General features: G+C 38.7%; 4 protein-coding genes and 1 pseudogene across 4 annotated transcripts; 1 reads left to right on the top strand and 4 right to left on the bottom strand.

Moving 5' to 3' along the window:
• Positions 1–473: 473 nt before the first annotated feature.
• LOC146477998 (PSME3-interacting protein-like) lies at positions 474–8,358 on the bottom strand. Its single transcript, XM_085112702.1, has 6 exons — positions 8,190–8,358; positions 6,349–6,447; positions 3,569–3,690; positions 2,934–3,082; positions 1,842–1,900; positions 474–1,108 (listed from the first exon to the last, which is right to left on the bottom strand). The coding sequence occupies exons 1-6, from the start codon at positions 8,287–8,289 to the stop codon at positions 885–887; spliced, it is 753 nt and encodes a 250-aa protein (XP_084968828.1). The 5' UTR covers positions 8,290–8,358; the 3' UTR covers positions 474–884.
• Positions 5,355–6,301, bottom strand: LOC146477999 (uncharacterized; annotated as a pseudogene).
• Positions 8,356–17,970, top strand: LOC146477997 (leucine-rich repeat-containing protein 69-like). Its single transcript, XM_085112701.1, has 10 exons — positions 8,356–8,573; positions 8,799–8,925; positions 10,422–10,494; positions 10,947–11,063; positions 11,271–11,349; positions 12,249–12,320; positions 13,031–13,132; positions 14,474–14,514; positions 16,287–16,425; positions 17,043–17,970. The coding sequence occupies exons 1-10, from the start codon at positions 8,397–8,399 to the stop codon at positions 17,160–17,162; spliced, it is 1,047 nt and encodes a 348-aa protein (XP_084968827.1). The 5' UTR covers positions 8,356–8,396; the 3' UTR covers positions 17,163–17,970.
• Positions 17,971–18,888: 918 nt separating this feature from the next.
• LOC146477996 (5-hydroxytryptamine receptor 1B-like) lies at positions 18,889–20,434 on the bottom strand. Its single transcript, XM_085112527.1, has one exon. The coding sequence runs from the start codon at positions 19,945–19,947 to the stop codon at positions 18,889–18,891; it is 1,059 nt and encodes a 352-aa protein (XP_084968653.1). The 5' UTR covers positions 19,948–20,434.
• Positions 20,435–20,565: 131 nt separating this feature from the next.
• LOC146477995 (protein SPMIP7-like) lies at positions 20,566–25,104 on the bottom strand. Its single transcript, XM_085112549.1, has 5 exons — positions 24,715–25,104; positions 23,753–23,970; positions 23,228–23,323; positions 22,545–22,658; positions 20,566–21,096 (listed from the first exon to the last, which is right to left on the bottom strand). Exons 1-5 carry the CDS (start codon positions 25,042–25,044, stop codon positions 20,931–20,933), a joined length of 924 nt encoding a protein of 307 aa, XP_084968675.1. The 5' UTR covers positions 25,045–25,104; the 3' UTR covers positions 20,566–20,930.
• Between the last annotated feature and the right edge of the window lie 326 nt (positions 25,105–25,430).

Raw genomic sequence — 25,430 nt, 5'->3', positions numbered from 1 at the left:
GGGCATATAAGAGTAAACCTCTATGAAGGTTATATTTTGAACCAGAAGCCATAATCATAATCCCTGATTATGGCTCCTGTTTGATCCCGATCCAGAACAATGAAATTGATCTTAAATGAACTTATTGAAAACTAAATTTTCGCCAACCTCCCGTAGCCTCCCACGCAGACGTCCTTAAGGGTTCGTCACGCGTTTCCTCAAACGCGTGACGAACCCCCAACGACGTCTGCGTTGCTATCGTCAGAGATTGAAACAGTGTCGTTTGTATCATTTACGGTTCTTTTTGCCACCTGTCCCCAGGGATGCTGCTATAGGTAAATTAATCTGTGGGGAAATGTATAAGTTCGTTAACGGAGTTGAGGTCTTGGATGGAATGTTAAGCTTCAAGAAAAAGGTGTTCTCGCCTATCGCTCCTATGACGGTGTACTATTGAAATGCTTTCGCTGAAAGCATGAGTAGGAGTGTTCACTGAAAAGCGTAAAGATTGTTGACCTTTTATTGCTCCAACACTGATTCAGCGCTTCAGACATGTATGCTAATACTCTCATCTGCTCCGACAGCAAAACGATGTTTCATCTTGAAGTCTTTTATGGTACTGAAGCTCCACAAGTTTTAAACTGGGAGATGCATTTATCACTTAGTGAACACCATCAGGTTTATTTACTAGGGACCTTAGGGGACTTGACTGTGTTTTGTTACAAAGCTCACTGCTTTTCACATAAAAAATCATTTTGTCGTCGTGATATTTACATATGAAAAGTAGTGAGGTCTGTGTCAAAGCAATGTCAACTCCAGCCTCGCTTCCACTCCAAGGCCAGGTCACCAAGCACACATTGTAAAATGGACTATTATAAAACCGTAAAAATGAAAGGAATTTAACAGCATCACTCATTAGAAGAGTCATTCGAAGAAGCCTCTGAGTCGCTTGAGTCTGAATAAACACCAAGGCCAGGAATAACCGGTTTTTCCTGCTTTACTTGATTGTGCTCAGGTTTGTTTTCAGTTCTGTTTGGGAGACTTTGTTCCGTGATTTTGTCTTCACGCAAACTTGTGTTTGGTTCCTTGGAAGGTTCTTTTTCCTGTTCATTGTCTCCGTCTTTGTCATGATCTGAAAAGAAAGAAAGATAACTGAGTTACAAATGATAACGACACACTGGGACACGTTGCGTGCTGGGGATATTGATCTAGACGTGTGATGGACTAGTATCCAATTCACTGGAGAGAGATTTAAAGTAAATTTTTGAATGAAGAACAAACCATTTCAAGCGATTTCTTCAGAAGCCTGAAGAGCCAGATGTAGCCAAAGAGAACATTTGCACACAAAATTCAAACTAAAAACGTTGACAGTTCCTGTATTCCCAGTCATGGGCTCCTGAGCTGGACAACTAATGCTCCTTGTTTTCAGAGAGGAAAATGCGTCGTTTCAAGCGCGAAATAAGTCCAGCTAGCATTTTCGGAAAACTAGAAGCAGTTAAGAAATTCGGACAACTTTCTGCGACTCAGCCAAAGATTCCGAACTGGTCGAACTGTGTTAGCTTGAACCGATTCCCCTTTAAACATCCATGAAATGAACTAGGAGCCTCTATCTGTGTTAGTTTCCTCGTGACAACCCTTTCCCGAGTAGATTTATGTCAAATAACCAATCAAAGAAGAGTAACGACAATTAAATTGTTTACGTCACACTTTTTCGCGGGAAAGGCAGTTCTAAATTAAAATAAATCTAGTCCGGAAAGGGTTGATTCGAAGGCTGTTTTTTCCCTAAAATGAATCTCCCTCATGATTCATGCTAGCCTGTGGGTAACATGAAAAGGTTAAGCTAAATTTAATGTCAGGTTGCTTACTTTTCTCAAACTCTTCAATCATTCTTGACCTCTTTTCTGGTGATGTCTTGTCACTGTTGCTGCGAAAATGTGAAAACAAAGATTACTACTGCTACCAAGATTGCCTTGATCAGGACCGTAGGCTAGGGGGGGGGGGGGAAATGGTGGTGGTGGTGGTTGGGAGGGGGGGGGGGTTCAGTGGGTTCATCCTTACTTCCCCACGGCCTGAAAAGATCCGGTCATAGTGCTAGATTATCCGACAGAGGTTCAGAAGGGGGGGGGGGGGGTTTAGAAAATATAGCGAATATTTTTGGTAACTGATTTTTCTCTTGGTATTACTACGTGACCTCTGGTACTGATTTCACATTTTTTTATTGTTTCAGTCGCTTACATTAACAACAAGCTATGAAAATAAGAAAAGAGATCATTTACATGTGCATCCAATAACTGAATGTGTCCTTTTTCGAGGGAAGGAAAGTAGAGAAATACATTTTAAAAAAGACACGCAACAACTCAAGCCGTATAATACAATTTTAAGGCCATAGCCTCTTGGAATTTATATGACAACGGAAATACAAGAGACAATTTCTCCTCAAATATATGAATTAAATATTACAAATTAACGAGAGACGTTCTCGTTCTCATTCTAAGACATGGCGCATTGAACTTGCTACATAGAAAAGCCTTCTTCTGGTTATTTAAAAGCGAAAAAATTACTGACTATTGTTGCTATTTTGTGTTTTTTTCACCATCATTTTGCTTTATAATCCTGTTTCAGTGACATTCTAATTTATGGCATCATGCAGACCGCTGCATGTTAATGTCAGTGGGTTAAACAAAATAAAATATTTGAAATGTACCAGCCTGGTCTGTTTCAAGAGGAAATGTGAACCTACCCGATCAGAAACCAGCCTACCGGCCTGGGTATTATTAACCAGCTTTAATTCTTAATATCAATACATGGTGTTATATATATTTTCTCCCTACTATTCTCTACATATTTATTGTGGGACTTGTTGAGAGAATATGTTTATCCCTCAATGCATGTTATCTTTAGTGATCATTATCGCTTTATTGCTAAAACTGATAGTAGGGTTATAAACATCAACCTACCCTTTTCTTTTGATTGCTCCAGCTATAAGTTGTAACTGAGATTTTCTAGTCCCAGACTCCTGGGAGGATTTTCTTTGTGATACTGCTGACCCTGCTGGTTTGATGTCTGTGGGCACAACTATTGCACTCTGAAACTGAGAAACTGCATCCTTTGGGAGAAAGAAAAAAATATATTAAGAATTAAAGCTTTTTGATTTACCATTTGTGGACGGACAAACACATGGATGGACAAAAGAAATGGATGAATGAACAAATGAATGAATGAATGAATGACTGAATGGACGGACGGACGGACGGACGGACGGACGGACGGACAGACGGACGGACGAATGAATGAATGAATGAAACAAACGGATGAAAGAACAAACAGAGAGACAGGCAAATGAACAAACAACATGGATGAGTGAATGAATGAATAAATAAATGAATGAATGAATGAATGAATGAATGAATGAATGAATGAATGAATGAATGAATGAATGAATGAATGAATGAACAAGCAAGCGAGTGAGTGGTGAATGAATGAATGAATGAATGAATGAATGAATGAATGAATGAATGAATGAATGAATGAATAAGCAGAACATAAGATATAAAGATGGCGGCTTACAATAATTATTAACATTTACCCATACCCTGTATTCTTTTATTTCTTGTGACTCTTCATTAAATCGTCGATTGGCAATTTCTTGTTGTTGTTGTGCAACCATATCAAGAAAAACAGTCTCATCACTATCAAGACCTCTTATCATATTTTCTGAAAGAAAACACAAGTGTGACAGTCATATTAAATAGTGAGGGCCATGTTGCTTAGTTGATTTTGAGGGCTAAACAACGTTAGAGTGAATAATTTAATATGAAATTATATCATATATTTGACAATGCATATGAGAGATTAATCAAAAAGCATTATTGGTCTCCACGTCTAAAAAGCTAAACACAATTTTTGAAATAAAATGCATGAATTTCTATTTGGAGAATGATTGTTACTCTCTGAGGCACGCAAATGAGTCTTCCCTCATTAATTAATAAAGAATTAATAAATACATGAATAATTCTGGGCCCGGTTGTTCGAAAGCCGGTTAACGCTAATCCACGATTAAAAGTTAACTGAGGTTTTCATCTCGCTCATTAAAGATGATTTTAAAGGCTCATTTTTAAGCTAATGGTAAAGAAATTTCTACGGCAAAACTAAGGGACAAAAGTCTTTTAGACGAATCCTTACGGATTAGTGAATATAGTTACTCAAATCAAAGTTCATGTTAACCCAGGATGAGCTTAATCGGGCTTTGAACAACTCGGCCTTGGTCTGCCCTTGCACCCAACAGTTTATTTTCAAATGGTGGTTATCTGTTTGGAAAGCCTTATTCATATGAGAAATGCAGATTTATTTGTAAAGAAAATGTGCAGCATTCCTCTGCAAAATATCAGCTCAAAATTTCATAACTTACACTGAAACAAATTCCCTTCCATTTTTGGAAGGACAAATACAAATGTCAGCAAGCATTTTCATAAAACCAAAAACAGTCAGTAAATGTGCTGGATAAATTCCATTTTCTAAAACTTTCTACAACTTAGATTTTTAGTTAAAGCATCTGAACAAATCAAACTGTATTAGGATGACACAAATATGCTTTTAACAGGCCACAAAGGGGAACACAGGAGACAAACATTTTCAGCATTTTTCTGAAATGTTCTCATCGGGTACCCCTGTATTTGAAAAAGTTAATAGCAATTACCGGTACATTACCTGTACATTATATCACGGTAAAATGACTACTTCACTTTCTTCTATGCCTAACCAGTTTACTCAATATATTACAAATTTATTACAAGTTACTTATCTAGCAACATACTCAGCTGATGCTGCTCATCCCATTCATCGAGAAATCATTTATTAATGATGGTTAATTAACCGGTTATAGAGGTATCGAATGTCTCTTATAATCGACTGTGCAGACCGCGAGGACATCTTTTGTAAGATCCGGAGACGAGGCGTAAGCTCTTACCCACCTCTCCCTCCCTAATCTCTTATGATCTTCATGAAGTTAATAATCATAATGTAGTCTTAGCGTTTTTCAGTTTCGTTGCGTTTAGGTTTATTGTCAAGCTATCGATCAGCAGTTTCCACTTGGCTAAATAAACTTATTTTTGCCCGCTAACGCTAAGACTACATTATGATTATTAACTTCACGAAGATCATAAGAGATTAGGGAGGGAGAGGTGGGTAAGAGCTTACGCCTCGTCTCCGGATCTTACAAAAGATGTCCTTGCGGTCTGCACAGTCGATTATAAGAGACATTCGATACCTCTATAACCGGTTAATTAACAATCATTAATAAATGATTTCTCAATCAACCCACGTTACCAAGACGACACACAAGTTTGGGCAAAAATAAGTTTATTGAGCCAAGTGGAAACTGCTGATCGATAGCTTGACAATAAACCTAAACGCCAAAGTGCCCAAACTGGGGTGACGAAAGTGGTAGTGGGTTGAAAGAAAGAAATAAAAGACTAATACATGATAGGAAACTAATGTGATATAGATGATACAGCTTATGCAGAAAACATAGACTGAAGCTAATTTGCCATAGCGTGAGCCGCGCGTTGTTTTTGTTGCTTTGACAATTCTAAATAAACGAGATAAGCGTGGCTTTTCCAATCTCCCTGCAATTTGATGATCTCGGAAGGTACATGACAATCAAATGCGAAGGTCGCCCCGCCCCGGAGGAAACTATGTGGGGAATAAAGCGCCGGATCTAAATGGAGCTTAGACAAGACCCTAGAAAGAAAAACGCACAATTGCTTGTAATGGGTGCTAAACCTGAACCCGAGAAAACTGAAAAAAGAGGAGCAGACACAGGGCCTGGGTTGATAGTTAAATGGCGACGTAGAGCTAAAATTGGACAAAGACGAGACCCAGGGATGGCGGGAATAGGCAGGATAAGAGATCGTTGCTGACACTGGATAGTCTTCGTGGCGGAAACATGAATATTAGCGCCCGGGGACGTAAAAACCAAATTTGTCCGTGTAATAACCTCGGAGGAAATTTGCTGCGTGTTGTTGGGTCCGAGATTAGATTTGCACAAAAAAGTAAAAAATGCAACCAAAAACAAAGCCCACATAGCCGCATGTAAGGGGATACGAAAATTAAAAAGATCAAATGCAGCATGCAAGATTGAAGGGGTCATAGGAGATTTGCGAGAAACGGCTTGTCCTAAAAAATGCTTAACACCCCGCAGCAAAAGCTGAAAGTGATAATCAGAACTCCAAGTGAGTTCATAGCCCGCAAGGCGATGAGCATGTTTAAGGCTACTAATATGATTAAGTACAGTACCGTACGCTCGTTTCTGAGCTAACCAGTTTACTCAATATATTATAAATTTATTACAAGTTACTGTTACTAGCAACATACTCAGCTGATGCTGCTCATCCCATTCATCCTGCTTCTTCTGTTTCTGTTCTTCTAATCTCTCAAAAAGAGTCTTGTTATCGTGGACTTGTTCAGGACACTCTGCCACAAATGAAGAAACAACAAATTGCTTAATATCATACAATTTTGTTATAACACAATCCTGCATGCAGAGTTGTCAGGCTCTTAATTATTGGCCAGTGGTTCGTTGCCAGGAGAGACACTAGGGAATTGCAATTTTTTCACCTCATGATTTCTGCAGTAAAACTAGTGCAAGCCATTACAGGACAGCCAATTATCCAAAAATTTTCTTTTTTCAATTCTCCCTGAGTCTCTGTACTGGCAACCAACCACTGACCAAAGAGCCTTTAAAGGACTCTGGGTACACGTACAATTGGTTATAACAAGGATAGTGTCAACGGTTAAGTTACCTACTGGCTACATGTAAGTGCATGTAAAAAAAAGTGTGCGCTGTGGATAGTCTTGTGTCCATATGAAGGTGTTGATGTTCCACAATGTTACAGAAGGCCATTTTTGACCTTGCTCATGTGGCTTCTTTCGTGAAGGCCATCTCCAAGAAAAACAAGGGACAGGTGCTAGGCTAGGATCAGGGAGTGTTCTAAAATGAGCAATACCCAAAGGCAAATGAAAATTTATTACATTTTCAGTTAATTATATCCTGGCTAAAAATTGAAGTTATCAACAGAAGCTTTAAAGGTCATCTTTTAACAAGAGCACTGTCCGTAACAGCTGATTCCAATTGATTGGATGTATATTCTGAGGAGTTAAACAAAGTGTGTTACAAATCAATCAGATTTAAAAGTTTGGGGGTGGATAACGTTACCATTTGCAAACACACAGCCTAGAGTCTAGAGTGACTTTAAAACTTATGCTTGCTAGGATTTTTGTTTTGCCCATTATTTTTATCAATGTCATTTAATGTAATAGTTACTTGTGTAGGATGTGCAGTTTCGGTTGAATTTTTGTTTTTGACTCTACACTGCATGAAAGTAAAATTCTAAGCTTTTGACTCTGCTAGAGTCTTGTTCACAGTGATTTGGTCAGGTCATGTGACATGTGACCTGACCAGCCTTGTTCAGATCGCTGGAAGGTTGTATCTCCCCCCGTCTCAGTGTTGGCTGGTAGGCTCTGATGTAAATTGCCTCCTGAACTCCCCTCGTAAACCAGTCCAAAATCCATGCCTTGTCCATCGTGTTCTGGTTTGTCTTTGTTGATGTATTGAGACACTTCTGAGGTGGTGGAGCTTGGTCTCCTATGTTCTACTAGAAACATGCCTTGAGTGATCTTTCTGTTTCTCCAATGTAGGTTTCCTTCCATTCCTCAACTCCGCTTCTTCCACACACAATCTTATAAACGGGGCCACAGAACGTTCTTTTGGGTTCCAGTCATTGTGTTCTTTGTGACCTGGTCTTTGTTTGGAAGAGAGAGAGGAGTTGAGTTGACTTTGTTTTGATACAAACCTCAGTACACGAACAATATGATGTTCATTTGAAGAGCAGTATTGTAAGGGTGAGGGTTGTATCAAAACAAACTCACCTCCAGCCTCGCTTTCACTCAAAGGCCAGGCCACCACACAACTGCAAAATGTATGGGCCCTATCTGATAGACTTGCAACTGAATTTATGCATTTGCAAGACTTTCACATAGCTAGACTATTTATCGGAAAAAAAGAAAGTAAGAATGAATGATAAAGAGAGGTTCATAAAGCTAGATATAAGGGGAAAATCAAAGAAATACTTTGCTGTGCAATACGTTGTTTACATTCTTAATAGTGAAAGCACTCCTGGAAAGCTTTCAATAACTCACAAAATACTTCAGCTTACCAAGTGGATCATCTTCCTTTCTTACTTTTTCCCATTCTTGTTGTCTCCTTTCACGAATCTCGTCAAGTTCTGTCTCCGAAACAAACGAAACTCCACTCATCTTTTCAGATATACAACTTCCAACTTCATAACATTCCCTCCATTTGACACAAAGAGGACTGGAGCGAGAAGACACGAGCCCGCGAACAGTACTTACATAGATACAAAATGGCGGACAGAATTTTGCTAAATGCGACGAAAGGGAAACCTAAATCCTTGAGTATTTGTAACAAGGAATTGAGAAACGTTCCTCCGCTAATCGGTAAAATAACCTCACTTAAGTCTGTGGATTTGAAGAACAACGTTTTAACAGACCTTCCTCAAGAATTTTCCTCGCTGAAGCAGGTGACAGTCTTTATAAATTTTTTTTTGTAAACACCACTGAACAGTCAAAATAAGTTTTAAAGCTGCCTTTAGTTTACGTAATCCTGTTGCTGTTGTTATTATTATTGTAGTTATTTATGGTATCAGTGAGTGTTTAAAAATCAAAATTTGGTTGATAGTTCAGTTATGTTGTACATTTAAGCTTACAACTAACTAGACTTGTTTTTCCTTGTCACTCCGTACTAGCTGGAATCTCTTAACCTTGGAAACAACAAATTTGAAGATTTTCCAGAGGTCCTTTCCTTTTTATCTGGATTGCAGAGATTGCATTTGTTCAATAACCAGTTGAGGAATCTTAACTCTGTGGTTCTCAGTGAGTAGTCAATTGTCAAATGAATAAGATGTAAGCTAGCTTATGTTATTAAAATAATGACAATGACTTTTACCTATTCTTATCCCAGCTTCCAGGCTCATAATTTGACGTTTTTTAAGCAATTTAAAATACCCTGGACAATTTGTAACTGGAAGTGTAGGAAGTGAAGCCCGGTGGCTTCTCTTGGGCTTCCTTGCCATTAGTGTTTATTAGTTTTTCATGCTTTTGTACAACTTATGGCAAAAAAATAAACTGAAATGAATTGATAATGATATATAAACAATAGCCTCCATTTGGCGTGAAAATATGCTCAGATATTTGTCCGCGGACATTATCTGTTCCGAGAAGCGAACAGTTTTCCGAGAGCGAAGCTTGAGGAAAACTGTGAGCTTTGAGGAGCAGATAATGTCCAAGGACAAATATCTGAGCATATTTTTAAAGCCAAATGGAGGCTATTGTGGTTATTATCCTTCAAATATTTTTTGCAACATGTAGCAATGAGCTTGAGTATTTGAACATTTCGTTTAAGAACAGTTTACCTTGAAAAACCTTTAGAGCGTATGTTGTTTTCTGATACTGCTTTATCGACCAGCAGGTTTATCTCTCCTTCTGTTACAAAAACAAACCGTTCCCCCATCTTGACATTGATTTTAATTGTAAACAAGACGCGCCTTGACGTTTTTGAAATTGGGGAATATCACTTGGGGAATATCATTGGATATTCCCCAGTTTTAGCTGGGGTATATTCGGTCACGTGAGGCGTTTAGACTAATATTTGATGGATTGTAAGTAAAGAGATTATGCTAGTGCATTGAAATTACTGGGATTGAATAACTGATGACATTTGCATACATATAACTTGCAAAAGGGATGACAGGTGTGTTACTACCAATCTCATCTTCTTGCATAATTGTCTCAGGATCATACTGAACAACAGAAAGCTGCACATATTATGATGATAAATTGGAGAGCAAAACCTCTCCAGTATTGGGATTTATTAGTGCCCATTACCTCAGTTCCTAGTGAGAAACACTGAACATGTCAACCTTGCTCCCAGAGTCTCTTCTCTTCTCTTTGCATTCGGGCATCTCTCGCTCCCAGGGACAGGAATAGGAGAGACCCTCGGAACTTGGTTGTGAACATGGCTTGAAAACTTAACAAGAAAGCACAAAAATTGGAAACTTAGTAATTAAAAGTAGTTGGCATAGATTGGTGAGAAAAAGAAAGGTTTTATGTTTATTCTGAGAGATGGAAAGTCAAACTTGGGTTAAAAACAAATAAGCTCTCTTTTACTAGAAAACTGTCCTGGAGATGCCACAAATAAATTTTTAATTTTATTATAATATTATATTGCAGCTGTTTAAGCGAACATCAAAACAATGGCTTGATAAAATTTGTTGTCCCTACTTTTCTTCGGGACCTAAAAGTATGTGTCCATATAGTAATTCTTATCCTCTTAATAACATGCTTTGTTGACTACAACATCTTCATCTCAGGTGGACTGCAGAAGTTAACTTTTCTTAATCTCAATGGAAATCAGCTACAAGCATTGCCTAGCGAAATAAACAGGTATAAAACTGACAAAATGCCTATTATGTTAATAAACTGTCATGAATTAATTTAGTGCTGATACTCTAGCCTGGTAACTTTAAAGTATGTGATGACAGGTTTACACAATTGTTGTGTATCAAAAGAGGAAGAAATGGAAAAATTTAAAAGTAATTCACCCTTTCAGTGGGAGGTGGGCCGGTGGGGGGGGGGGGGGAGGGGGTGCAAAAATACAAATTTTGTTTACCCAGGCATTGATGCTCATAATAATTTTATCAGATGATATCAGTGATCACTTTATTTGAAATGATTGCGTTAAATTTGGTTCAGGTTGAGGGTTTACAAAGAAGTGAAGACATTTCTAGGTGATCTTCAGATAGGATTCCTCTATACTGATTGTGTGAAATTTTAGCATCCCTGTAAATTTTTGTTTGTTTAAAGCATTGCGTTGTCTTGTTCTTTGTATTTCCTAGACTAGTGTCATTACAGTTCTTGAGTGCAGATCATAATCAGTTGCATAGTGTTCCCACAGAGATCTGTCACTTGATCAACCTCACAGAGCTACACCTTGCTGACAACCAAATATCAAGGTAAACAGCTATCTTTTAATTGAATAAAATGCCCACCTCTCATTGAATTCCCTCTTATAATTATTACACTTTTGATTCTATTTGTTTCACTATTTGTTGCACTCAAAAGTCCAGTTAGTAACTAAGAGGAAATACATTATATGTAGGACTGGAGGTTGGAAAGAAATAAACAATTTCATATGGTGTATTTAATTTTGTTTTATTTAGTCTTCCAGAGGATATGGCATTTCTCAGGAACCTTACAAAACTCTATGTGTACAAAAACTTTATCGAAGAGCTACCAGAGGTGATATATTTTACTTTATTTATGAATTATGAATTCTTTTGAATTAAGGTGGCTTACAACAGTACTGTTTCCACTACTTTCATTTATTTATAATTTGAGGGATTTTTGCTAGCACCATTGTGTATTAGCAGATACAGCTAGCTATTACTGTGGTATTAAAACTGCGTAAACATAGGTAAACAAGTTACGGTCATTTTTTTTACCTAATGGGTTACCATAGCAACAATATAATCTGTTTAATTTAAACAGCAATAATTTTAGAATTTAGCTTTTGGTGAACATAACAACAACAAAAGACTGGCCAGGTCCCCCCATTTTTACTATTGAATTGTAAAATAATTCAGCATGTCAAGATACTATAATTGTATCATTTTTTACTTAGTGGGTTACCATGGAAAACAATATAACCTGTTTAATTTAAAAAGCAATAATTTTAGATTTAAACTATTGACTTGTAAATTCAGCATGTCAAGATACAATTGTAGGAAGGGTGGGAATGTGGTGTGACCAAGTTCGTTTTTGAGTTATAATCACTTCAAGCTAAACTTAGAGTTGTTTTTAACAATATTTGTGTTGTTGCTATTGTAACCTGTAAAGTCGAGAAACTACTGTTTAGTAACATGTATGCCAATAATTAGGCGTTTGTTTGATACAATAATTTATTATTGTTGTATCAACTGATAGAGAGTGGTTAAGTATTGATCAGTCAAAGATTAAGTGCTGAAAACTGGTGCCAGTCATCTTAAAATAATTTCTTTCCTAAGATGTCTTGAATGAGTGATGGCAGTGAAAAACACAGCTGGTTTTATGAGTTTTAACTTTACAACTGTTCATGTTTTCAAAAAAGACAATTGTCGAAACAAGACATGCAGTTAGGGTGAGGTTTGTTGTTTTGACAGGGCTTGTCAAAATGTACACAGCTCAGAGTGCTGGATGTGTCAGCAAATAGACTACGGATATTTCCTGCTGAGGTGAGGTGAATTTTTTTTACTTTGAAATGATGGTTGAAACACTGTGTAGTTTAAAAAAAAAACATGTATGCAGTATTCACACAATAAACGGTAAACTGTGTAAGGTGAGGGACGGGAAGGGAAGAGCTATCAAGCCCACTAACCCATCTCCACTTTGCTTGATAATTCACTAAGCTTTGTTAGTAAGAGCAAATGCACCGTTTATATATTCACATTCATAAATTTACTATCTATAGGAGGAATGCAAACCCACAAATAAGCAGCTTATTGTTGAGTTTGTGAGTTACATTGCACTTGTATTGCAAGATTTTGAATTTGAAGTTTGTTTTTTATGCTGTTCTTACTTGTTTATTAAAATAAAATACTGAAACCTGTAAACGTAAAAGGAAATTAAAAAATGATAACAGGGGCAATGAGGCCTTAAAGAAACTATGAAACTTGAAATGTGCAATAAGTCCTCTCAAAATAGAAGTGATCTTCTCGTTTCAAGTTAAAGTCGTGACATCAGACGGTTGTGAAGAAGTGACAAAATACATCACACATGATACAATATTTTACAATACTGATTCAAGACTAAAATCCTTCACGTTTTCGTTCCGACTGTCGTTTGCTTAGAAAAGCTAGGTAAAATTTCTGTCAATAACATTCATTGTCGTTGTTTACTCATGCATGTAAAACATATCAGTTTACATTTCGGCTGTGTTTTACAGCTAGCTCACCTTCCTCTGAAGGAACTTTACTGTGAAGAGAGCAACCTCCTACAGCATATTCCTGTTCACTCGCAACAAGAAGATGAAGTTTTGACATTGAAGGTGGGTACCTCACACACAAATGCGTTTTGCTCGGTTTTGTTCTACTAGTCAGAGCCTTCCAAAGAGAGAAGAGTGGTATTTTGCTCGAATACCTTAAAATTACTCGCAAAAAACAACCCTTTCTTGCACCTTTGTGGCCCACCAAAACTGGACAAAAATATTGCCTTAATATCGCCAGTTTCATTCGGATTTATCAGCCTTTTCTATCGCTATGTTAAGGTTTTTGTGGCAGGCCGACACAGTGGCTACTTTTTCGTAACAGCAATGCATTTCTGTATGTGGGCCGATTCAGTACAATCGTGACGAAAGCAAACGAAATCCGTCTTTACCCTTTGCAGTCAAGCTCTATGCGTTGTGAACGTCAGGAAAGTTGGCTTTCTGCGTTGTTAGTTAATACAGTGCGTCGTAAAACCAAAACCAAAGTTAAATTACTCTGGCCAATCGCAACAGATGTAAACAACACAACGAGCCAATCAGAATTCGACGCAAATACATGTAACTGGCGCAAAGTGCGGGAAAACGAGTGCGGCCAAAACACGATTGGTTTTAGTTTGGATTCCCATTGGTTGAGAAAGTGGCACGAGTTTTGTTAATCAATGACAGAGCGCAGTAATGCAAAAGCAAGGCAAACGCGAAATTAATTTCGACACTCAATTGAAAACCGCTCTAAGCTACAGGCGAAAAAGTTACAGTCAGTCTTCACTGTCCAAATCGTTGAAAACATTCGTAGCCTGGTAGTTACGTTTTTGTTTACCCAAGTTCATTCGTTTTTTAAGCCACTTCAGTGGAGTTTGTAAGTCTGGCGCTTGTTGTGACGGTTATTTTTACTGTTCGTTATCAAATTAATGTTAAATAAAATTAATGATTTTGTTGAGGCATTTGAAAATGAAAACGCAACAAAGCACAAAGTTGCCTCCTTAGCATTTCGAGGCCGGGTCAGGTCATAGGGGGTGTTCTTGGACTCGAGGGTGTAAATTTCGCAAATTTTTACAGTTTTAAAAACTAGTAGTTGGGGAAATTGTTTTGTTTTTATCTAGCAATAACCTAACGATTTGCACCTCCAGGAGCTTCCAAAACAATGTTTCAATTTGTACATGTATGTTGCTGTTGCTTCCTTAATAAACTATTACGCCTGTCTCTTTGTTTTTTGCGTGAACGTCCGGCTGTGTGTAATTAAGACGCTATTGGTTTCTTGTCAGTCGTGTGTTCAAATTTTCTTCCAGTTTATTCGATATCGCACGTGTGATTTGTCACTTTTTTGTGTTAAAAACTAAAATTTCAGTGTTCACACAGGTTGCCGTGGTATCACTACCTTACAGTTATTTAATTTTTCCTCGTTAGGAGATAACAGCGCGCTTTGTGTTAAAAGATCTTAAGGATGGGTAAGAACTAATTTCTGCTACTTCACCAAAGCATCACTTCATCTAGCGGAGCCGACCCTTTGCACCCTGGCAACTCAAACATAAGTGCAAGTACAGGACTCCATACAACGCTAAGACGCGCTGGCAAAGCGACGAGTATCAAAACTTGTGCTTGCGTTTGTTTGTATCGACTCTTGTGCAAGGGTTTTCGCTTGCGTTAGTATGAAAACTCGGGATTGAGATGGATGGGGAAGGGTCTATACATCCCTTATCCAATTAAGTCCTTAATATCTATTTAGTAAATCAGTCCCTTCAGGCGGCTGGTATATCGCGGGATAATGCTGAAGGTTGAAAGATTGTCCAAAAAATAAGCAGTTGACTGATAAGCGAAGCTTAGAGTGCAACTGTGAAATAACAAGGACAATCACATTCTAAGCGAGGGCGTTATCATCTGGGCCGGGTTGTTCGAAAGCCGATTAACGCTAATCCACGATTAAAAGTTAACCGAGGTTTTCATCGCGCTCATTAAAAATGGTTTGAAAGGCTAATTTCGAGCTAAAGGTAAGGAAAGGTCTAAGTAAAAACTGAGGGCCAAAAATCTTTTGGAAGAATTTTTATTGATTAGCAATTAAACTCGAGTCAAAGTTTGCGTTAACCCAGGATTAGCTTTATAAGGCTTTGAACAACTGGGCCCTGGTGTTTAGACCAGCAAGGTGGAAAGGGGTTTATTTATTTTGTAACCCTCCGATTAATTTCGAAACCCGACTTATTTATTTTGGCAGAGAAGTGAGCTCCAGACAGGCAAGGAATAGCATAAGGGTTTAGCACCAATCTACAGCATTTACTATTTTGTTTATGTAATCTATATTAAGTTGGCGAAGCTAATAAAATAAAAATAAATAAAATTTAGGGTTAAGCACTGATCTGAAGATGGTTAGCTTTCGTTGGGTAACTCTATATAAATACGTTAAAAATTACAATCCGTGGAAGCTAGTCCCGTTGGTGTAGTGTTTATGGATAAAAGAAATGAAGCAAACGACTCGGGTTTGAGGCTTACACTATTCTGATTTATAATCCATCAAATATTTTCGCTCGCGCGCGATTGGTCTAAACGCCTCATGTGACCGAATATACCCCAGCTAAAACTGGGGAATATCCGATGATATTCCCCAAGTGATATTCCCCAATTTCAAAAACTTCAAGGCGCGTCTTGTTTACAATTAAAATTAATGTCAAGATGGGGGAACGGTTTGCTTTTGTGACAGAAAGAGAGATAAACCTGCTGGTCGATAAAGCAGTATCAGAAAACGACATACGCTCTAAACGTTTTTGACGGTATGACTGTTCTTAAACGTTCAAATGTTCGTTGCTACATGTTGCGAAAAATATTTGAAGGATAATAACCACAATAGCCTCCATTTGGCTTTAAAAATATGCTCAGATATTTGTCCTTGGACATTATCTGCTCCTCGAAGCGAACAGTTTTCCTCGAGCTTCGCTCTCGGAAAACTGTTCGCTTCTCGGAACAGATAATGTCCGTGGAGAAATATCTGAGCATATTTTCGCGTCAAATGGAGGCTATTGTTTATATATTCCTTCTTTTAGCTTGAAATAAATTTCACCCCATGTAATTGTAAGTAAATGTCCACTGAAGGTCAGTTTGAAATATGGAAGCAAGTGTTAATCCGTCCCAACAAATTACCCGTCGAAATAACTCTTAATGAGACATCATACCTGTCCACTACATGTACTATGGCGTCTATCTTACACATCATTTGTTTCGTTCTCTGTAGGCGATCGTTTATAAAGCGTGCCATCCGCCACTTCCCCAAGGTTCAAGAGATGTTACAATACGCTAGTGATTGCGCTGTGTGCGGACAGTCCTTCCTTAACACCTGGTTGGAATGCGTGCACTTTGTTGATGCACATAAAGTACGTAAAATCAGTTTTGTTGCTAGTTGTTTACTGTATCTCTTTATTTCCAGCGCTGATGAGGTTCGAAATACGAAGATAAACTGACAACTGTATTAAGGGCCATGCACATGGGCGGTTTTTGCTGCGATATATGCGACAATTTTGGGAATGAATTTTAAGTGGGATTGCTGTGCTTTAAAATGCTCATTAGGGCTGGTTCATACTCAGTGGCGACGGATCGGAGGCGGCGTCGGAACCGGAAGGGAACGAACCTTCCTGTCCAGTGTGAATCATAAAACGGAGGCGGAATCGCAATCCCAAGGATCAGAACGTTTCTTTTTCTTCCGATTCCGCTTCTGATTTTTTAACATAGCTCATTGCCAAACCCTTAAGGCGAGATTTAGAACGGAAAACGTGACAGCCTTTCTCCATGTGAAAGGAATGAGGCTTCCGTTTCTGCTTCCGTCGTATTGATTCACACTAGGTCTGAAGATTCTTCTTATTTCGCTTCTGCTTCTGTCGCTTCTGTGGCAAGTGTGAACCAGGCCTTACAAAGCCCAAGTTCCAAGTTAACTGTACTAGTTACCAGGACCCGGTTTATCGAAAGCAATTTAAATAACTCTTGATCATTCCAGGTTCTACGCACAAAGACGAGACCGGGAATCATTCCAGTACGAGGACTTCTGTGCTCCTACAAATGTTTCAATTCTGAAGGACATGACTATTTTGGCATCGCCTATGTTGGCGACACTTGATGATGTTTTACACGGATATATTTCACGCACGTTGAAGCGTACCTCGCGACAAGAGGTCATTTTCTCGAGTGGACTACCAAGTTACATTCAAAAGTCGCTCAGGGAAATTTCTGGCCAGTCCTGTTGGGAAACTGATAGGAGTCTTCCCACTCAGAAACCCTTCTGAGCAGGCAACTAAGTTGGTGCCGATAGTCTTGTTCGTTTACTGCTTTTATACTTGTACAATGGGGAAGATGACTAGAGAAGGACGCACACGAATTTCAAACCACCAACGTTGGAAAGAAATTTTAAAAGAAAAGAACAACCAAAAGAACATAAAAGAAGTGTACATCTCTTTACTGGCGCGCTCCCCAGGAGATTCAAGGATAAGCTATTCTTAGAACAAAGATTTCGCGGGAAAAAATCGACACGGCCTATTCGTGAATTCCCTAGGCCGCGCGCCATAATGGAGGAAAATACTTCTTCCGACGTATTTGCTTCTTGAACAATAGTTTTATTATTATCACCATCACCATCATCATCATCATCATCATCATCATCATCATCATCATCATTATCATCATCATCATCATCATCGTCATCATCATCATCAAGAGGTCCGTAAACTTATATTAATTTAATCTCGAAATATTCATTTAGACTTGCGAGTGTGCATGTTCACTATAGACAAAGCAAGGCATTTTATTAATGTGTACAGAGGTGCAATACCACAACGTTAATTGTTACAACGTATTGCTTCAAACTAAACTTTGGCATGTACTTCTAGCCTGTAGTTTCACAGTTGTTATTGACAGTAAACACTTTGTTGAAGAAAGTTGTTGCTTTCAAGTTCGTCAGTCTGTGTATATCATTGTTCGCTTTTGTTTAAAACTCATGGTCCAAAACAGGCTTTACCATTTGCACTTATACTGTTGTTCTTATCCCCTTTGAATACACAAAACGATCCTGGTGTTTTTTTTTTTTGTTGGGCTGTCTGATCACGTCCGATCTTGCTCCACGAGTGTCAGACATTCTCGAGCTCAGAACTCTTTTTTTTTTTAACATGATGCGTCTGCGAGGACAGGTCACAAGGCTCTGCTGGTGTCGAGCTCGAGAATGGAGTGTTGTACAAAGTGCGAACCTGTCTATCTTCGAGGCCCGGCGAGGAATGTAATACTTTCCCTTCGCATCCACTAACAAAAGCCCGTATGCCGCTGCCGGCCCGTACTGTGTCTTTGGCGCTGTGCCAGCAGATTTATTAGCCTTAAGTTTAGCTCGTACAGTTCAGTACTTTATTTTCGATGGACAAAACTTTCAGTTTGAGAGTACTCTACGGAGCTTGCGTGTTAAAGGGGCAGTATCACCTATTTTAGTGTCACTTTGAGTGGCCAAAAAACATACTTGAATCGATGGAGTCGTTAAAATGATGGTTCAGTTTTGTTAACAATAACCCTACTAATGCACAGAAACTAGTATTAATTATGTTTGGTCGCGGATGGCGAGGATGGAAATGGATTGCAACAATATTAGTTTTTTCAAGTTCTTCCTGTTTATTTTAGAGAAGTCGCGCAAAACTCATCATAGTTAGTTCTTCCTTGGAGAAATCCCTTCGTTAATAGTTTCTTCCCGATATTCTAAGAGCTATTTCATGTTAGGAAAAAAAGGTTGTGCGTCAAACATTTGAGCACCTTAGACCAAAATGCAGCATAAATCGCCGTCAGTGCCAGTGTCCCTTTAAGTAATGTTCTCATTCAGGCCATATATCAGAACAAATTTCCAAGATGGCCCTGCGAATGCTTCTTATCTTCCAGCAATAAAACGCTGGGTTCACCAGTGAGTTCATGAACAAAATGGTATGAGCAATGTTGAATGCAGCCTTGAAGCTGTCACCGCCCGTTCTTTTCACGGCCAACACAATGTTGAGGATAAGATACGGGGAGTAAAAGACAATCATCAACAAAACCAGCCAGATAACAGTGCGAGTGGAAGAACGATACTTGGCAACTGTTGTCGAGTCAGCTTGCTGCTGAGGGTCCTGTGACGCCTGGCTTTTCGGAGTAGGTTGGTTGTGCTGTGTCACCTGGGAAAGTTGGGCGTGCGACGAAGCTTGGCTGAGTCTTGAGGCTTGAAGATCCGCTTCAATCCTGCATCGATGTCGCTGAATCAAGCGCAGCAGCCTGGCATACGCCAAGGTGGTCACAGTTAAACAAACAACGAGCAGAAGTATCATGCAATAAACAAAACTCATCGGGTAGATAAACAGAGGGATGGTAACAATAAAACTTATGATCCACAGGAACACCACTACTTTAGCAGTTTTTCGTACGGTGACCACAGTACGGTATCGAACACTCAATACCAGCGCTAAGAGTCTATCGATGCTTATGGCAGTAAGTGTTGTCAAAGAAACTGCCCCCAAAACTGATGCGAGTGTTCTGCTGCTGAGTGAAGCGATACAGTGAAGTTTAACGTTTCCGTATATTGCGCCGAATTTATGAGCGACAAAAATGGGTTGAACCAAAAAACCTACTCCAAAGTCGGTCAACGCTAGATTGCTAAGGAGTACATTGGACGGAGTATGTAGTTGTGTTTTTTTCCACACTGCTAGCATCACCAGGAAATTCAGTACACTTGCTGGCAGAGCGCAAATTAAGTTCAAAACGATGCTCACAACATAGGTGCCGTAGAAATCCTCAATGGCGCTCCTCCTGTACGCGATAAACAAACAGCTTATGGAAGATTCCGACTGCGGAACTGAATGATTGACTGAAGTTAAGTTCCACTCGTTTGAATCATGTCCAACCATTTCGGTGGTTAACTTATGAACGAGGCGTTAAACTTCGTCAGATAGCCACCGTACTGATCGCGTAGACAGGACGAACAGCGATTTTTCAAATGGCAGGCTTTTAAATTAAACGTTTCCGTCTTCAGTTGGCTTATCAAAAACCTTGTTTGAAAACCAAGTATTCTTCAATGTCAAATTAAGCTAATGCGCTCGCACTAAAATTACGCCCAACCGGCACTCGATATCACTTAATATATATATTTTTTCTTTTTGATTCTGCGATGTTTGTTCAGCCGTAAATGCATGAATAAAAAATGGGCTGTTGTTGACAAAGATGAAATAAAAAGTCGCGTTGAAATAAAGTATGAAAAGATGAGACAGCCTCTTGTAAGGGTCTGCCTCTGATTGCCTTAATAAACAGGAAATTGTTAATGAAACTGAGGAAAATTAGTTGCTGAATAGAATGTCATATGGATCCAGTTTCGTATTCATCTCACTCAGAATAATTTTAATTTAATTTTACAGAACTCCCCGCTGCTGGAAGTATATTTAATTTACAGTTTTGTGAGCTGTAAATACTGGTTTCATTTAACAGCTCACCCCGTATTTATTTGCTTTCCGTCAGTTTCGAGTCGGTAGTTATTGAAGCAGCTGCACTTCCTTCCTTTATTATCATTTTCTTTACAGAAGAGAGAACGATTTTATATTGACATAAGCTATTACATCGTATCCCTTAGCACACAATACCGTTTGATATAAAACCGATTCATTTCGAGTCCAGCAAACGCGAGACACAATTAAAGAAACCAAAGCTCTATATCACTGAAATTTTGTGTCAATAAAAAATAAAAGCTTTGCCCATGACTTTCTATCAACATTTGTATCAAATTTGTCTTCCCCAAATATGATGTTGAAATAAAATGTCGCATTCGAACGTATTGAATATTGATTCAGTGTTGCATTATAATGAGCGGAGTCGTTCTTGTAAAAGCTTGTCACCATGGTTACACAAATTTCGACTGATTGGCTCTTTTCCATAGCCTTTTTCTTCGCGAGTTCCATTGGTCAACTTTGTTAAACGGATTGGAGGGGTGGGTCGTGGTGACAAGCCTACTCAGGGGACCCTTGTGAGCAAATTCCTTGTTGTTATATTCATACGCTGGATATGATCTGAGAGATATAATAACAATAAAATATGAGGTGGACTATAACAATACGAAATTTTTCACAGCAGAGGGACACGCACTGCATAAATAAACCGTGCTGAGTACATTTCGTTGCCAACTGCATGTTACTGAACTCTGTTATTGTGGAGTTGGCGCGTGCATTAAAAATAACACTCCTGAACAGTACCGAGTCAATAGCCCAATTTCAATATATTAAAATTCAGCCTGAAACAATAACATTACTTCGAGTCTCCGGGAAATAAAATTGTACAGTTTATATGGGTTTAATTCCCCGGAGTTTCGCAGTAATTTTTATTGTTTCAGGCTGAACTTTAATATATCGAGATTGGGCTATTAACTTATTTCCTCGACAACAGGGCCAATCAGCGCTAGCCTGACTGGCGGTGATCGGTTTGGGTTACTAATATAAAGAGAGATTTAACGGCAAACGGCAAACGTGAGATTCGCGTTTATGTTTTCTTGAAAAACATTAGTACAGAGAATAGTGCAAAATAATTCTGACCTTTCATGCTAACGCAAAATTACTCAATTTTACTGAGAAACTGAAAACAGCGAGCTCGAGCGGCAAGTGTAGGATAAACATGGTCACGTGGTTATTTCTGCCGTTTGCCGTTTGTCGTAAAACCTAATGCAAAATCAGTCTCTAATAACAAGATGGAAAAGTGTAGCAATTTGGGTTTTAAACATATCTTGCTTAGAATTTCCTCAGTTTTCTCTTTTAAGCGACTTGTAAGATTAAAAATATTCCGTAATTTGAATTTCAAGCCAACCAAAGCAAAAAAATTATGAAAATTACAGGATCACGAGTCCATGACCTAAACAGGATACCATGTAATTATAAAGTGAATGGATAAATTCATCTCGCTATCGAGACAGCAGGGAAATAAACTATGTCCACGCTATAATATCATGGGTGACAAATTACTCCTTAATTTTGGCTCGACATTTCAGCGTTAATTTATAATTTCACATGTGAAATTACAAAATTGCTATGGCAACGTTTCCTATATCTTAGTGCCAATATGGCGTCCAGGTTTAAAGAAGTTACGGCATTAAAAGACGCTGCAGAAAACCTAAATACGCGAAAGAGCACAATTAACTTGGTGAGGGTTTTTGAGAACTGGTGTGAAGAAAATGGCCTTGAGAAAAACTCTGAAACGGTTCGTCCTGAGCAGTTGGATAAAGTGCTCGAGCGGTTTTTTGCCTGCGTGTGTAAACAAGACGGAACCGACCACGATTGTGAGCGTTATTTGTCACCCATGATATTAAAAGGTAATCAAATGGTATACTCGTGAAATTAGGAAATAATTTCTCTTGCATTTTGCACGCGTGAAATTGTTTCCTAATTTCACTCGTCACCATTTGATTACAGATACAAACAAGACCTGCGCGCATGACGTGAAAGACAGACGAATGTTGATATTATTGTACCTGTATGCTAACTTGGAACAGTTCACAAACACCTCATCCCAAGATCCTTGAGGAGGTCTGGGCTCTACTGGATATCGAGCGATAAAACCTCCATAGCCAGGAGTCGGCCTGGTGCTGAAAAGTAAACAGCAAATAAAATGAGCAATGCCAAACAATAACCGGAAGATATAGAATTCTCTTGAAATAAGAAAATGAATGGCCGGATTGCGCGCAGTTTTATGAACTTTATTGTTTCTTAAGTATGACTGAGAGTGGAGAAAGAAAAGACAAATATATGTCCTTAGGTTTTATCGTGAAATTTACTTTTTTGGATAAGTCAATTGAAGCCGGGCATCACTCGTAAGAAAACGCTACAAAATTAGACACTCAATATCAGCAAAATGTATACACTTGTAATTTTCAAAATGGGGTCTGTTTGTAGATGCAATCAAAAAACGAGGTAAATCATTTTCCTCTTTGTTTCTCTTGTATAAAACTAATGCCCAGTTGCAAACTGCTAGTGTAAAGGTTTTTTTTGAATTGATCCAAGGTTACATGTTAAATACTAATCTGGATTACATGGATGATAATAAAATATATATTACGTAGGAGAATGATATACCTTATGAACTATTAATAACCAATAGTATTTTACAGTAATCAATCTATTGCATATTATATGTATGCAGAAGACAGGAACGTACAATTGTATTTTTCTCCCTTCTGATGTTTCCGTTTTCGGCAAACTGATTGGCTCTTGAACTTCTTCATCTGATGTCAACTCCTCATCCTCCGTTAATCTAATATAGAATAAACATTAAAATTACTACAAAATAGAAAATTAACAATTTCGACGCCAAATAAAGTAATAGAGCGTCACCCAGATTGATGTAACAACCTCGAGAGCCGAGGGAGATCCTAGACTGTAATGATGGCTCTTGAGTATTCTCTCTTGGCGTTCGCGGGAATGCTACTGTTTTCAGTTCTAGCCGGCTGGCTGGATTTGACAATTCCTCACCCGGGAACGCATAAGATGCAAACCTAAATTTTGTTTGAGTTTGGTTTTTTTTTTGGTTGGGTGTTCCTATCAAGTTTGTCGTTTCTGGGTTTTGTTAGCGAACTCCAACAGTATAAACATTCTCGGTTCCTTGCTTTCTATCGTTTCAGGGCCCGCGCGCGTTTCTTTCAAGGGTTCATTATTTTCCGTCAAAAACAAAGGACAGTCGTACCTAGCTGTGGACGTGGAAATGGCGGGAAATAGCCTGTCAGACTCGTATTGGTGGAACTGGTTCGGTCTCGTTTGGCACTGGTCCCAGACACACGCAACCTTCTGCCATATTTCGGGTTTAGATTCATATCTGACTGCTCTGTATCTGACCGGGTCAGCATTCTTTTCGTGCGTTGGCAATGCAACCAGCTCCTCCTCCGCTGTGGCTTCATCAGAAGACTAATGTTTGCATAAAAAAAAAATGACAATTATAAAAGCGTGTGAAAAATATTTTAATTGTTGCATATACCATTGGAAAAAGTACCTTTTCATCGTATTTGGTCGATAGCTTGTTCTAGAGTAACATAGGAGGTAATTATCTATATAAGAAAAGCCGAGTGTGATTGTTATTCATCATTGTTCATGAAATCCTCCAAACACATACAGCGAGAATTGAAATGTGCCAATCACCAACAACCACGGTGCTACTCAGAGAATCGACACTATCACCTGGTGAACAATTAAAAAAATAGAAAAGAAAAAAAGAACAACATGCCCAGTAACTGCTCGAAACGCAGTTCACGTCAAAGTGACTATATAATGAGGTAAACGATTCCCAAGGATTGATCAAACAAAGTACCTATCCAACGTAGCCTCCCCTGAACATTTTGCCAACCTATAAATTGTTAAACGTTTTCTACGCGCCATTTATGGCACTTTGTTGGACTCCACCTATGATACTAACAATTCTTGTCTATGGTCTTTTCAAGAGACTGCCCGTGCCAGCGTGCTTAACTAAATATTTCTTAATGCACCTTATATGTTTTAATGATGTTTAAGGAGTTGCACCTTGCATGGGTCTCGTTGTCCCGTTTTGCGCAATACCCTTTGGACCAGTCATTTTGTTCCTTGTATTTCTGTTTTGTTCTTGTACCAATTTTGATGTGTCCAATGAAGCTGATAAACAATATTGATGGATCTTACCAGTTCCTTTGTAATCTGCACTTCTTTCTTTTCCTTGTGTTGTTCCTTTATTGGAGGAAGAACACAACTAGGTTGTGGGGGAGGTTTTTTCTTTTCCTTTTCTTTCAAGCCTCTGATGCTGCCAAGGCCCAGAGCAGGAGGGCGACTCATTCGTGAGTGAGGCCTGTGTGGGCCTATCGGCAGATTGTACGGAAATGATCTCGGCTGCAACATTGCCCTTTCCACTTTAAATTGTGGAATGTCATGGTACCGTGCAGGTTTCTGAGGTACTCGTCTTTCCAGAAGCTGAGTCACATTAGTAAATGAAATTTTGTGTGCGGCTATGGCCATGGTTAATACACCTTTAGAAAAAAACTGCTACAAATTTCTGTTCAGTGCCACGCGCGCGAAAATTACCACGTAACAGATGCAATTAGTAAGGATCATTTCAAAACAATTAGCGCGCGCCTTCCCTGGCCGTTCTAATGCTACAGTAATGTTACACTCATGCATTTTTCAAACGTCTCCATTTTCATCCGCCTCAAAACGTAAAATCGACTAAAAAAGAAAGATTTCCTCTCACACAAGAGTTAGCGTATTCAGTTTTCGACTGTTCATAGAAAGGCGTTTTCGTATGTAAGCATATACCTTTGGATGAGAGTTTGGTCTATTTTTAACTTCACACTGAAAAAAACAGAAGCCTACAAAAATGGCGTCGGCGTTTCCCGAAAAAAAAG

This window comes from Pavona decussata, unplaced genomic scaffold (genome assembly GCF_977016875.1).
Source record: "Pavona decussata unplaced genomic scaffold, jaPavDecu1.1 SCAFFOLD_67, whole genome shotgun sequence".
Lineage (NCBI taxonomy): Eukaryota > Metazoa > Cnidaria > Anthozoa > Scleractinia > Agariciidae > Pavona > Pavona decussata.
The sequence above is the reverse complement of the archived record's forward strand: the minus strand, read 5'-3'. Positions and strand labels throughout refer to the sequence as shown.

Coding starts and splice junctions, on each gene's coding strand:
- LOC146477995 (XM_085112549.1), bottom strand. CDS start 25,044: ATGGCCATAGCCGCACACAAAATTTCATTTACTAATGTGACTCAGCTT. Junction 23,971..24,714: donor TGCAGATTACAAAGGAACTG/GTAAGATCCATC, acceptor TGCAAACATTAG/TCTTCTGATGAAGCCACAGC. Junction 23,324..23,752: donor ATTTCCACGTCCACAGCTAG/GTACGACTGTCC, acceptor ATTCTATATTAG/ATTAACGGAGGATGAGGAGT.
- LOC146477998 (XM_085112702.1), bottom strand. CDS start 8,289: ATGAGTGGAGTTTCGTTTGTTTCGGAGACAGAACTTGACGAGATTCGT. Junction 6,448..8,189: donor AAAGGAAGATGATCCACTTG/GTAAGCTGAAGT, acceptor CATTTGTGGCAG/AGTGTCCTGAACAAGTCCAC. Junction 3,083..3,568: donor AAGAAATAAAAGAATACAGG/GTATGGGTAAAT, acceptor TTTCTCCCAAAG/GATGCAGTTTCTCAGTTTCA.
- LOC146477996 (XM_085112527.1), bottom strand. CDS start 19,947: ATGGTTGGACATGATTCAAACGAGTGGAACTTAACTTCAGTCAATCAT.
- LOC146477997 (XM_085112701.1), top strand. CDS start 8,397: ATGGCGGACAGAATTTTGCTAAATGCGACGAAAGGGAAACCTAAATCC. Junction 8,574..8,798: donor AATTTTCCTCGCTGAAGCAG/GTGACAGTCTTT, acceptor ACTCCGTACTAG/CTGGAATCTCTTAACCTTGG. Junction 12,321..13,030: donor TACGGATATTTCCTGCTGAG/GTGAGGTGAATT, acceptor TGTGTTTTACAG/CTAGCTCACCTTCCTCTGAA.